This window comes from Ammospiza nelsoni, chromosome 2 (genome assembly GCF_027579445.1).
Source record: "Ammospiza nelsoni isolate bAmmNel1 chromosome 2, bAmmNel1.pri, whole genome shotgun sequence".
Taxonomy (NCBI): domain Eukaryota; kingdom Metazoa; phylum Chordata; class Aves; order Passeriformes; family Passerellidae; genus Ammospiza; species Ammospiza nelsoni.
Window position 1 is genome coordinate 110995487 of NC_080634.1, and position 14439 is coordinate 111009925.

Below are 14439 nucleotides of genomic sequence, written 5' to 3' on the forward strand. Positions count from 1 at the left end.
CCATCCCCAAGCACATCTGACAGGAATCTGGCTTTGTCCTCTAGGGGAAAAACACCCCATTGGATATTTGTGCCCATGGAGAAGATCCTCCTGAGCATTCTCTTCTCCAGGCTGAGTGGTCCCAGCTCTCCCAGCCTCTCGGCTGTCCTATCTTCTATCATATCTTGTTGTTATATTTCTAGAGTCCCAGCTCTCAGCTGTCCTATCTTCTATCACATCTTGTTGTTATATTTCTAGAGTCCCAGCTCTCAGCTGTCTTATCTTCTATCACATCGGGGTCACTACTCATTGTTATATTTCTAGAGTCCCATACCTTCTGAGTGGTTTTCTCACAATCAGCTCTTCTCAGCAGTATTGCCCCTGCTTCTTCATTAAAGCTCCTCCAAGGCTCTCCCTGACTAGCCAGCCCACCCCCTTTTATCCCAGTTATCTTCACTAGCCACAGCTGCCACCCAATTAAGGACATCACAGCTGCAGCCCATTTAGAACAACTAGGATTGGGGCAAGGCCGCTTATACAATACAGATATTTTACTAGGACTCCTACTATAGCTTGGCACTCACCAGGACTCCCAGATGCTTTTCTGCCAAGATGCTTTCCTGGAGGTCAGTTGTACTGGGTAATTCCTCCCCAGGGGCAGGAATTGTCACTTCCCATTGTTCAGCTCCATGAAACTTCTGCTGACCCTTCCCTCCAGCCTGCCAAGGTCCCTCTGAGTTTCAGGACACCCATCTGGTCTGTCAGTCACTCACCCCAAGATGCCTGTTCTGACCAGAAAAGAACTGAGGCCTTTTAATCACATCTCTCAATTAACAAAATTCTAGCACAACAGAGGGTTTTGTCTCCATTGTGTTGTGAGGAAATTCAAGATATGTACTTGAGGACCATACAGAATTCATGTCCTTCTCTTTGGACTTTTATTTACAAACAGAAAGCACAAAGGTCTGCATCTTATAAGATCGTGTCAGTGGAATTCTAACAGCATGAAGTAACAAACCAAGTAAGTCAATTTCCAGTCACATTTTTGTTGTCTTTTATATTTGGGGTACTTGCTGGTTTTGTATATGCATGCCTTGTCACTAAATGTGTGTATCAGCTTTATATTGTCAACAGCAGAACAGACTTTAAGAAAAAAAATTTGTAGCAAGGGTTCCATTTTGTTGAGATGTTGTGGAAAGACACTACAAACCACAGAAAGGAAATCTGAGTTGCTTGTGATGTTACAGGGATGTTGAGATTGCTAAAACAGCCCTATTAATGTAGTTGCTTATTTATTTTTTATATCAAATGGGCTTTCAAAAGCTTTGCACAGTGTTATAAAATAAAAAGGCACTCATCTATTTCCTACTCTTCTTCTCTTAAAAGTATCGAAATACATTCCAAAGTCACAGGGCAGAGTTTAGCAGTGAATCCAAATCACTTATTTCTACAAATATCATGGGAACTGAGATTTCCCTAACAGTTTTCAGATTCTCTTTTAAGGATGGTATTATTTCATCAGCTATTTGTTTTTCTTCTAGATGTTAAGAATATTCTGAATATTTTAACATTTTTATTCAGTGAGAAACAAAGCTACTTGCAAGCCCTGATTAGGAAGTTGCTTATTTTGTTGCCCCTGCCAGGATCTGGGCACATAATCTTCAGTTCCAAGGTCTACAACTGTCTTAAATAACTCACAGGTTCATGTCATACTGGGGCTGTGTGGTTGCTGATCTGTAGGGAAGAACTGTACAGCTGAAAGACCTAGCTTGTTTTAAATATTTCTATTTATTTGTTTTTCTTTTTCCTGTTATTTTTTTTCTCAACACAGAAGAAATTATGAGATGCAGGATTAATCAGGATCAGAAAAATAACCATGGCAGTTTCCCAGGTGCCATATAGAGACTACCAATCAAACTAAAATATGCATTATAAAAACAATGGTATAGGACTTAGATGCAGCCTGCTCTTCATATCGAAGTTACAGAACAGAAATAAGTTTGTGTCACAGACATCTTTTCATGAAAATCCTTTCCTTAGGATTTTTCCTCCTGAGAAGCTGAGAGGCCTCAGGAACAAATTGTAAACAATGGTTATCTGTTGCTGTGGAATGCAACAGGTAGATCTTTGATTGGCCCATCTTAGATATTTATAATTAATGGCCAATCACAGCCCAGCTGGCTCGGACAGAGAGTCTGAGACAGCTGCTTTTGTTATCATTCTTTCTGATTCTATTCTTAGCTTAGCTAGCTTTCTGAGATGAAACCTTTTCTACTATTCTTTTAGTATAGTTTTAATGTAATATACATCACAAAATAATAAATCAAGCCTTCTGAAAAATGGAGTCAGATCTACGTCTCTTCCCTCATCTTAAGACCCCTGTGAACACCATCACAAGTTTGCAATTACTTTGTAATATTAGGCTCAGATCAATTGCACACTTGTATGATCTACAGTGATTCAGGTGAACACCTTCACAGATGCAAAATGGTGCCTTCTGAGCAATTCACAAAACAACTGGAACACACATCAAGCCCTGTCAATGTTTGGGGAGGGAGTGGAGTGAACCATAAATTAATTTTTGAAGGAACAAAGCCATTTAGATGTGAGCAGTCATTCAGAAAACTAAACATTCCTATGTTGCTTTGCTGGAATAATGAAGGATTATTAAAAAATCCAAAATATTTGAATCAAGTTAATGTATTACACAGTGATATTTAAATGCACTTGAAAACAGCCCAGGAGTGCAGAATTTGTGTGTGTGGTGTTAAGTTCCCAGAGGGCAGCAGCAGCATCGGGGTCATGGTGAGACATAGAGAAATCACTCACCAGGGACTAGCTCCCCCCCTGACTAAAAGGGACCTTTAATGGGCTCTAAAACCCACCTGATTTACCCCATGTGGCTGAGAGGATCCTGCTCCAGTCCAGATCCCAGGGCAGAGGGACTGGAGGGGGAAGTGAATATGCTGGAAAATATCGTGCAGTTCCCCACAGCGGTCATTGATTCTTTGCATCCTGCATTCTTGCATGGAAACATCAAAAGTTTCAAAACTGGATGGCAAAATGAAGGGATAAAAGGAGGACAGAAAATCTGTGTTGTTTTCTTGTCATCAGACTAACCCCTTCAGTGCTGAAGTTTTTCATTTGTCAGAAGAGAAAAAGTCCCAGAGCAGGAAATACCAAGGAGTGAGAACACTGGATCTGCGTGTGACACTGCACTTTAGAAGCCTCTTGGCTTAATATTTGTTTGCTTTCTTTGATGGCAAAGAAACAATAAACCAGTTACATTCATGTGAAAAGTGTGATATCCTGAGATACGGTCCAGTGCATGGTACACATTAGCTGTGCAAACATAATGCACAGCATAAACAGGAAAACTCATAATAATCCTAGGCAGTAAATCACACTTTATATTAATTTCCCCCTTTGCCCATTTCAAGCAAGTTCTCTAAGTATCTTTACTCTTAACATATTGCTCACACAAAAAATAAGGAGACTTTGTAAGGCACACTTCCTTTATACGTGCACTCTGTGCCTAAAATTAGGGTAAATACAACAATATATTTTTCTAGAAAAAAAGTAGAGTATCCCAGCTATTGTGCTGGGAAACAATTCTGCTTCCTTCCATTTTTTAAGCCTTGTCAGTTCTTTTACTGCAATATTCATCTCTCTTCAGCCAAAAACGTTGTTCCTCTCACTCCTTGTCCTGATCCTGAACTACATTATAAAGATAATTTTTTCACCCCAGAAAAGTCTGGCTGAATGCTCACTTTTGTATCTATTTCTTCATGTTTTAGGAGTGGACCCCCTGAAGGTACCCTGGAGTTAGAATCTGCAACTGTCTATGACAATCTTTTCAAAATCAAATGGCTGTTTACTCTTAGAGATGAAAGCAGACTTGACCTAAAAATTATATTTTAATATTAATTGTATTAAAATTATTTCTGCACCATGACAGAATCTGGGGAAGAAATGAGTTTTAAGATGTGAAAACTGAGAGTCATTCAAACTCTCTAAGCTGGGGAGAGATGGATTTGAAGAGTGGGCTGTTAGATGGATAAGAAAGTGGTTGGGTGGTCACACCCAGAGAACAGTGATCAGTGGTCAGAGTCCCAGTGACATCAGTGACAAGTGGTGCTCCTCAGGGGTCGGTTTTGGGGCCAGTGTTATTTGATATCTTCATTAATGTCATAGACAAAGACAAACAAAGTAGAAGAGTCAGGATTCAAACTCATTTTCAAAAATGCAAGGGCAATACTTACACAGCAAAACTATTATCCATACTAATGGGCTTCCTTCTGTTCAGAAATTCCCCCTTGGACTAATAGTTTAAATTTTATTAAACTATATCCTTTAAAACTGGCAGCAGTAAGGTTCCCCAGTGAGTTCTACTCAAGTATTGGTCTGTTTTTATGCCTCCACTCCTTTCAGCAGGCTCAATGCCAGTTTCTCTCTTCCAATACAACTGTGACATTTCTTGCCCTCTGTTCCCACTGTTTTCTAACATTTTCATTGCCCTTTGGAACTTTTGGCCCTAAGCCTTCACAAACAAACTGTGCAATGCACCTGGAATCCAGGAAGAAAGTGCTGCATAATTATTAAGTTAAATATTGTCTCCTGACCCTTATAAAGAAATTTTTCATCTACTGCTTTTCCTGGTTATTTCCCAACCACCTGCTCTTAAGTTAAACAGATATGGTTGAATACTGCAAATGCAAACAACTTGTAGCAAGTATTCATAAATTATTACAAGAAAACTCCCTGCCTTCCAAAGAAAAGCAGATGTAAATTCAATTCTCTTGGAAACTCAGCCTCTGATGGTCTGTGCCTCTCTCCATGACCATTTGTTGTCAGGGCCTCAACAAACTTTCAAAGAGCAGAAGTATTTTGTCTCCCTTTGATTCAAGGCATAGAAGTTTGTAGATAATTCTGTCAAAGGACTGTCAGACACATTAATGTAATTTCTTTTGTTTAAAACCTGATGGTCTCAGAGTCAGTTCTCAGCTGACATATTTGGAAGCATTAACTTTTATTGTACATCAAGATTCATTAAAGAAGCTGAGACATGGCTTGAACTATTGCAAACTGTGTGTCATCTTTCCATTCCCTCATCTTCTCTGTGACTGTAGTGCTGCCTCATTTGTTTTCTGCTCATTGTCAGTTGTCTCTTAATATAAAATAAAGCGTAAAAGATCTGGTATACAGCATAGAAATCCACCAAAAATTTGAGCCATGAAAATTCATATTCATATTCTTTATATTCATTGAACCTGAAGACAGCAGCAATGTAAACTTAAAAAAAAAAAAAAAAAAAAAAAAAAAAAAAAAAACCACTGCATATTTATAGGGAACTTCAATTCCATTTTTATGGAATAAATGATATTTTACACTCCACACCATTTAGACCTCAATCTCTCTTCTGGCAAGCCAAGCTGTTATTTTTTGCAGATTGTTCCTAAGTCATTTATAATCAGGCCACGGCACCACTGACAACAGGACCTTTGAAGTCAGGTAGGGATTATTAATTTGCTGTGAATTTTCTGAGGACCTTCATCTTTTTTCCATACACATCCATTAAAAGTCATAGAGGCGAAAATGAAGGTACCAGCCACAAATAAAATTAAACTATCAAACTCTCTGGGTTCAGATTAATTCTGGACAGTGCAGAAAGCTAACCAGCCTTTACTTTTTAATGTGGAACATTACTTTTTGGGGTTCCTAAAATGCATCTTCCGGAGGATGAGGTCTGAGAGCACTCAAAGGCTCAGAACTCTGGGCAGTGAACCCCACAGCTCCATCAGCCACCCTTGGGGGCACGGAAGGGGAAAATCATTACTTGTGGCACCATTTTTAGCTCTCCGTCAAAGACCACAATCACCAGTATGCCATGTGTGTGTGTCTGTCTGTGTCTTCCCTAAATGAAAACACTGTGTCTATCTCTACAGGTTGGATACTGTGAGGAATTTCTTCACAGAAATGGTAATTAAATATTGGAACTGCCCCGGGAGGTGGTGAAGTCACCGTCCCTGGAGGTGTTAAAGACTGGACATGGCCACTCTCTGGTTGACACGGTCGTGTTCAGTCACAGCTTGGACTCGATGATCTCTGACCTCTTTTCCGACCCAATTGTTTCTGTAATTCCGGAATACACCAAACTTTAACACTGGAAACACAAAGGCGGTGAGACTCGGTGAGGCCACGGCGGCCGCGCCCGCGGTCCTGATCACCGGGGCGTGCTGTGCCCAGGGCTGCTGCCGCGTGGAGCTCTCGGTCGAGGGGTGGCTGAAAGAATCACCCTGCCACGGGGAGGGGACCGATGGTCATCCTGCGGGGCCCATGATCCCGGGCCAGCTCCGAACAGGGACACCGGGAGAACGAGCAGCGGGGCACGAGCGGGCGCGCCGGGTCGCCCTCGGTCTCTCCCCGCCTCACAGCCGCCCTCGGGCTGCCGGGCGCATGCGCGGAGGCGCCGCCTGCTCCGCCGAGCGCGCAGCGGGCGTTGGGGCAGCGCGGGGCGGCAGCGCCGGCCCTGCTCCGCACCCGGGCGGCGGCGGTGGTGAGTGCGGGCAGGGACGGTGAATGGGGGCGAAGTGCGGGCTGGGGCGGTGAGAGTGCGGGCAGGGAGGGAGAGGAGCGGGCTGAGGCGGAGGATGCGGGCAGCGCGGGGTGCGGGCGGGCGGGGGCTGCCGGCGGGAAGGGGCTGCCCGGTGCGGGGACGGCGGGAGCGGTGCCCCCAGGGAGCGCCCGGGGCGGGGGTCCCGCACGGGGACCCCTGAGGGGGGCGAGGGGGGAACGCGCCCCGCTGCCCTCCGCCCCTCCGGCAGCTGGCAGCCTCCCGGTAAAGCCCTTTCCAAGGGTTTGTGCCATTTCTAGTTAAGCCGGGGGAGAAAACGCGTGGAGTGCATTGAACAAAGGAAGAATCCTGCCGGATTTCTCTTTTGGAAGAGCTTAGCGACTCTCTCCAGAATAGGCAGCTGATGCGTTTTTCTCCGAAGTTTTAAAAAACACCGTCCCCCAGCACAAACCCGCGGAGCACAGCCGCAGCCACCCGAGGCTCTCGTATTCCTGGCAGAACTTTTTCCACAGGGTCACCCAGAGGCCCCGGCAGTGCGGGAGCTGCGGTGGCCGGGCTCGGGCTGTGGCTGCTGGGCTGGGAAGGTGTGTGCGGGAATGAGCCCGACCCTCCGCCTCTGGGGGACTTTTCCTAGGCCTGGTGCTGGCGAGGGAACAATTCATCCACAGGAAACAGGAGGGGCAGGGGCAGCCTCGGGGCTGCCACGGTTGGAGCTGGGATTCAGTGTTGCCTTGGTTGAGGCGTGAGAGAGCAGGCGGTGATTGGGAACAAAACACAGAGGAATGGAGCCAGTGAGTAAAAGGAAGAAGCACAGGAAAACACTTGAAAGAATTTCAAGTTCTCATAGAAAAGTTTGTGAAGGGAGGAGGGACAGTTATGCAGATGTTGCTGTTCTAGATTAAAATCAAGACCTTCAATTTATTGTTACTGTTGACTGTGACTGAAAAAACCCATAGTTGTACTTTATGTGCTCATTCCCACCTCCTTTACCATCTTGTCCCCGTGCTGGCACCATTGTTGATACAGCAGGGACGGGGAGTGGCACGGAGCATTAGCACCAGGTTCAAACTGACCTTTTAAACACTTTTTCTGATTAACCTAGTTAGTAATCATGGCTGTTTCCCTGCACTGCCATAGGGATGCTTCTACTGCCTCAAGGAAATGTGGTTGGGAGGAAAAGAGTTTTTTTAGTTGTACATAAATGATCAGGCATGCGTGTAGAAGCTCTGTTTTTCAGTGTACACGTGTGTATTGTGCACACAGACACGCACACCTGTGCCAAGGGGTTGTGCAACTGGGAGGTTGAACATTCTGGCCCTTGTGTTGAACAGAGGGAGTGCCATTGATAAAGCAGTGTGGGGGAGGTTTACAAGTGCAGGAGGTGATGAGCAGGGTGAGGAGACTTACCTAGCAAAGGTGACTGAGATTGCAAGAGTGGTTCTTGTGAACCAGGGCAGTGAGATTAGAATCCAGAGAAGAGGGGACAGGAAACTTGTGTGTAAGAGTATTGCATGGAAACAGGAGTGAGATTTTTACTTATCTGTTCATTTTCGGCCATCTCACTGTAACCTCTTTTAGACTAGAAAACCTCATTTTCTGGAACAGATTAGGCTGGAACCTGGCATCCTGAGTAACTCTGTACTATTGGAACTAGCAAATATTGGAAAATCCCTGGGTGAAACCTGGATTATCCTTTTCTCACACAAGTTCATCCAGAAATTCGTATCCTACTAATGTACTGCAAAGAGCAAAGCATTACATCTGGTTGTAACACGTGCAGGTGTTGAGATTATAACTTGATGATCAGTTTTCTTCTGAGAGAAGTGGATAGTTGCACACAGAGAACTGTACTCATAGTGTCATTTCCAGAAACACAAATGGAGAACTGAAGTTTGAAGTTAGCTTTAATTCAATCTCTTCATACATCTAGAACAAGCTACAGTTTTCTATTAAGTAATAACATATTGTTTCTTGCATAAGAAAATCCTGTTGTACTCAGGAAGTATTTTGGTCTCATCCTCCTTACTTTGGTTGTGTGATATCAAGACATTTTCTTGATGTGACTCAAATCTGCATCCAATTCTGCTTTGACCATGGAATTACAAATTTCCTTGTGTTTTCTGTTGTGCTTATCACCTTAGAACTCAGTACTCAAGTCGCCCCTTAATTGAGAAAACTCTCCTAAAACAAGGAAATCATCCTCCCATTCCACATGAAGAGTGAAAGATAAAACTGTGGAGACCAAATCTGGTCCAGGTCAGATGTGATTTTTTCAGGGTATTGAATTCTGTTGTCCTCATTTATGTTAAGGTGCAAATAAATGGAAAATAAATGGAATGTCTGTTCTAAACCTATTCTGCTTTTGCAAATCAAGCAGTCAGATTTTGGGAGATGCATCCCTAAAATAAAATGTTTGTAGTTGGTGTTCACATTGGAACAGCATTTTTAGGTTATTTATCTAGAGTCATGAATAAATTCTGTGGCAAAAGCAGGATAAAAGATACTTCAGGACTGTGCTAATTTTAGACTACAGCAGTGGGAACCATTTTTGTTTGCTCTGTCATTTTAAACAGCTCACTCTTCCTGTGATCCTCTTGTCCAGCATTTTGTTCTACCTGCCTCTGTGACCTCCCTCACTTGTGATAGTGAAATTCCATACTCTTTTGGTGAGGCAGATCACAGAACCAATCAGGCTGAAAACAAAGACTTCTCTGACTTGTTCTTGGCTCTTACCTGGCTCACAGAAACAGCTGGACAGGAAGGGAACAGGAGCTGTGGTTGGTAGCAATGTATGAGTACTGAGGAAAAACAAACCCATTTTGCCCCTCTGCTTCCCTGTTCCATTATTCCAGTAAATCTTATGTGTGTCATTTCTTCCCCTTTACTCAACAAATTACACCAGATTCCTGTAGCAAGAGTTCTGATTTTTTGCACCATCCTGCTAAGAGCTTTTGGTTTCAGTTTGTCAGCTCAATCCTGAATTTTATTGCTCAATTTCATCTCTCTGTTTCATGACTTCCATCAGCTGTGTTTCCAGGATGCTGTCTGCTCTGGCTGATGTTTCTTTAATGGTTGTTTTGCTTCAGCCCCCAAAGACAATCTCCTTTCTTGCCCCCACCATTGCTTCCTCTCCTCTTCCACACTAAAACAAAAGCACTTGCAGTGTGCATGGAGAACCCTACAGAGCTGGCAGAGGAGGGGCCTCAGTGACCTCATGTCTGCTCTGTTCTCCTGCCAGCTGAGGTCAGATGTTGGTAACTGTTTGACCTTTTAAAATCTAATCTGGCCATACCCAGACCTTTCCTTGTTTACCTTTGCTTGTCTTACTGATTCTTGTTAAGTAAAATTTGATACACATTTGTGTGAAATACACTTAACCCATTCTTTTCTTGCTGGCATTTTTGATGGTGCTGATTATCAAGTAATCAGTGTTTTAATCAAGGTTGCTGAATGCTATTATTAGAATAGCTACATTTCAAAAATAAAGCCTTGACAGTTAGAAAAATAAATTCCATGCTAACCACCTAAAATCACACCATGGATTTTGGCTTGCTAAGAAAACACATCTGTTGAGAGCTCTTTTGTGCCTATTTCAGACTGTTGCTTATTTTTACTAATACATAATCACTATGAACACTTCAACTTTGAATAAAAGTTAGGCATCTGTTCAGAACTAAATTTATAAAATCAGACAAGAAATACATTTGCACAGCCCACTGTACGGGAGTTAGCATCCAGAGGAGTATTGTGTGTGAGACATGCACACTGTAGTAGCACAAGAAGTGTTGCCCATTTTCAAACCAGAAATGCAGCTTTCTGCTACAGATATCTGCATGAGGGAGAGACAGACTATCCTGCAGTTGCATCTTGAAAGATCTTTGAGATCCCTTGCATTTTTCACATTTCTTACCTGCTCAGTGGAGTATTTCATTTAAAGTATTTGAATCAGCCTTCTCATGTTGCTTCTGAAATTACTTTTGAAAGCATCTCATACTTGAAGATCACACACTCAACATACTTCCAGTTTTTCATCTTGGTGGTCAGTCTGTACCAGCACAATTACTCCAAGAGTGGTCAAACTAAATGATGCTAAAATCCAGAGGCACCATGTTAAGTGTAGGATGGGAGTAATTTGTCATAGATAAAACTTATTCCCCATGAAGTTTTCATTTTGTCACCTGAAACTGCAGAAAATCTGTATTAGCCAGAACTTCAGAGTGGGTGAGATTTTTTTATTTGTTTACACCAAGAATTGTGGTAATTCTGGATATTCCTGTTTTGCTGAGCTCTTTGTTTTCCTGTAGTATAACAATGGATGGACCAGTTTCAAGATTCACTTTACAGCAATTCTTCATTAAAACCCCAATCATTAAATTAACCATTTAACATAACTGTCTAAACTGTAAAATTTATAATCAGCTGCATTTGTAAATGTTTCCTACTTGGCATTGATAAAAGGCTCAGAAGGTGTGACTCTGTATGGAATCCTAGCAGGAACACTCATAAATAGTGGCTTCAACAGACCTGTGAACTTGTGCACCTGCCTGTTTCTCCGGTTTATCAGTGAGTTGTTTACTGACCTTGTGTGTATTCCTCAGCTTTTATTTGCAGGCTGTAACTCTTATGATTTACTAAATAAACCTGGGAAGAGAAACAACTTTCTGTTTGTCTTTCTGTCCCTAGTCTCCATTCTCATGGCTATGGGGAAGGGTTAAATGAGGTTTCAGGGTCAGCATTAGTTAAATCTCCTGCTGGTTTTCCTATAGATTTCTCCTGTGGCAGCTGAAACGAGCACAGTCTGTGATATTTTATTTCAATACTGCTGAGCACTTGTGAGTATCAGGAGTGGAATGGACTCAGTTGTGTTTGCTGTTTGCTGCTGTTGGTTGTCAGAGCTGTGGGCAGCAGTGAAATGAAGGCACGGCCTATTGACTGTGTGGCTGTGTAAGCAGCTTAGCTAAGCTTCTCCCTGTGCCTGAGAGCAGGAGTTCTTCCTTTTCCACTCCATCCTTGCTGGGTTTTGCATTTTCACTGCTCCCCTGGTGTTCTGCACTCAGCTGCAGCAGGGACATGATCTGTTTTATTTTAAAACAAGAGAGAAGGTGAAAAGGTGAACAAACTCATCTTTTATAGAAAGGCCACTTAGGGTGAACTGTAAAGTGCCCAACTACAATCTCATCAGAGCTGCAGTTCTCAAAAATGGAAAAGCATCAAAGCACTTTCACTGTGGCCATTTGTTAGGAACTCTTGGCAAAAGATTTCATCAAAGTTTTCATCTCCATGTAAGAAAATTTTATGATTGATGATTGATCTCACTGTAAATTTTTGATTGATCGCACTATAAATTTTTTATCTCCCCAAGAACATGGGGGGATCCCTGTAACTAGAGGGCTGGTTTTGGGTTGCAGTTGTGTGCTAGATAACCTCATCAGGGCTGCCTTCCACACACAAGGTTGCACCAGACAATGTTTTCACAGTCCTGAGCTGCTCTGTGGTTCTGTGAAGCTGTTTGTGTGGGTGAAGCAATCTGCACCAGGAACACACAGGGTGGAGATGCACCTGCTGATGGACAGCACATCTGGGATCCCTCCAGTGACTTCTGCAGTGTATTACACATGGGAATGAGTTACCAGACCTGAAAAATATCAGTGCTGTATTTTTGCATCAGAATACTCCACATTTTCTGTGTCCTGGAGTAGGTGTTCAGGTTTGTGGGGGAATAGGGGAAGACCCTTTCAAATATTCCAAGAACAAAATGTCAGACATGTTAGATCCTAGATGATCTGTCAGTTATGAATGAAGCTTTCAAGAGCTAATTATATTTTGTTCTGTGAATGCTTTTGACACAACTAAGATAAATTACATCTTCAAGCACTGTCAATTGCACACACAAATTTGACACATCAATTTGGTGAGTTTTAGGAACTTCAGTATGAGCATCCTCTGAGTTGCTTTTGTTACATGCACTTTTGTGCTTCCTACTCAGGCAGAGTGGGTGTTGTACTGGCTCTCTTCATAAGGAGTAGAAGAGCAACAGTAGAATTATTGTTTGAGTTTTGGGAGCTGCTCTACAGTTTTTTACAGTGCTGGAAAGCGCAAAAAAATTGTTTATAAGTATGACCTGATATTGGTAGGTATGGATTTATTGATCAGCTGTGACTTAGAGCTTCACTGTGATCCTTATTTCCTCATAAATGAGTTTGAATGAGATGTTAGTAGTTTTAGTTAGTTGTTAGTTCACCTTCCAGTGTTTTCTCCAGTTATGATGTTCAGAATGCCTCCATGCTCTAGATCAGAGTGCTTCTTCTAGGGAAACTGCCATGAATTAAAGTTTTCTACTGCTCTGTAGTAGTGGATTGGAAGGGACCATGAGTAAAATTGCTGGACCAGAGGTCACAAGGGATGCAAAGCTATCTCCATGAGAGGTTGGCTTTGGTGGCAGATACATCTGGAAAGTTCACATTTCCTTTCTGTGGCTGTCCTGGGGAGCAGAGCAGCAGAGAAGAGAGGGAGGTCAGTGGGAGAGGGACAGAGCTGCATCAGCCACATCAGGGGCTGATCCCCACTGAAGGGTGAGTGGCAGTGGCACGAAAGGAGGAGAAATTCCTTCACTCCTCTTCAAGGCTGAAGTCAAAATGTGTAAATGAGCTTTGTGGGCAGGTTTGTTCAAATTCTACTCAAAAAAAAAAAAAAAATTAAGTGCAATGCAGTAAAATAACGTGTGCATCTTCATGTGTTTGGAAATTCAGGAAAAGTGATGTGAGAAATAATGGATGTGGGTGTTGAGAGAAGGAAGTAAGAGTATTTAGTATATAAAATCTACCTTTTTTTCCCTGGTTTGTAGGGCTCTTTACTCTTCTGTTTTACTGCAGCTGCACTGTGGATTCTGGTGGTGTACAACTTTCTGTATGTTCTCTTTATGCAATTCCCCAGTGTGACAGAAAACTTAATAAAATCTCTAAAGGAGTTGTGCCTCATTATCTTTTGCCTAGTTACCATATAATTCAATAAGATGAAATATGTGTTTATGACTCTTTCATAACTTCTCTGCAATTTGATTTTTGGTTGACTGGAAAATCCCATTAAAACATGCTCTGAAGTGTCATATATGCATTGCTTCAGGGGAGGCCAGGCAGGGTGGAAATTTATATTAAAGCATGCTGACGGTGTGTAAATGCCGGGAAGAGAAGGCTTTGTTTGCACATTTCACATTGCTTAGTTTAGCTCCTCACAAAGGAATTACTTTTTATTGGCTCGGGGTTAATTTTTCTAAATTAAATGGAGTATTAGACATTGGCCTACCAAACAAGGGCTAAATGCAGTTTCTGTATGGGCAGAATATTGCCTCATCACAGAAACAGCAAAATAAACTTCATCTTATGTTTGCTGTTTTGCACACAAAATAAAGATGCCAATGTGAAATTACCCAGGTTCCTTTTTACTGCAAAAATGCACATTCTGAGATCTAGAATCTTTCTGGGGTTTCTTAATAGCTACTTGAAAAATACTGGTAGTTTAGGGGTAGTCTGATTTTTAAAAGTAGCTGTTGCTGCTTGCCTTTCACAATATTGTAATAATTCCAAGAAAAACTTCAGTGAGTTCAAGTGTATGGAATTATCAGGTATCTCTTTTTCTGTGGAAAGAACAGACTTGAATATTGGATACAGATTAGTAGAGTTGGAGGCTGAATCTTGTACAGCCAGTTTGTGTTATTGGAAAATCTGAGAAGGTATCGTTGGTGACACTTGGGTCATGGTCTTGCTTTATAAGCTGTGTTGGGGAAGAAAGTGTCTGCAAGAGTTTCAGAGCAGGATAAGTGGTGCATTGTTAGCTTTGATCTTGTGACCTCTCTGAGCAGATGACCCTGTACCTGTAATGAAATGACA

General features: G+C 42.3%; 1 protein-coding gene across 1 annotated transcript in view; it reads left to right on the plus strand.

Annotated features, from left to right (window-relative positions):
* The first annotated feature begins 5574 nt into the window (after window positions 1–5574).
* PRRG1 (proline rich and Gla domain 1) overlaps window positions 5575–14439 on the plus strand; it is a 31763-nt gene continuing 22898 nt past the window's right edge. The window contains exons 1-3 of the mRNA XM_059493976.1: window positions 5575–5580; window positions 6157–6257; window positions 6341–6532. Coding sequence (XP_059349959.1) covers window positions 5575–5580; window positions 6157–6257; window positions 6341–6532 — 299 coding nt within the window. The remainder of the gene's footprint in view (window positions 5581–6156; window positions 6258–6340; window positions 6533–14439) is intronic.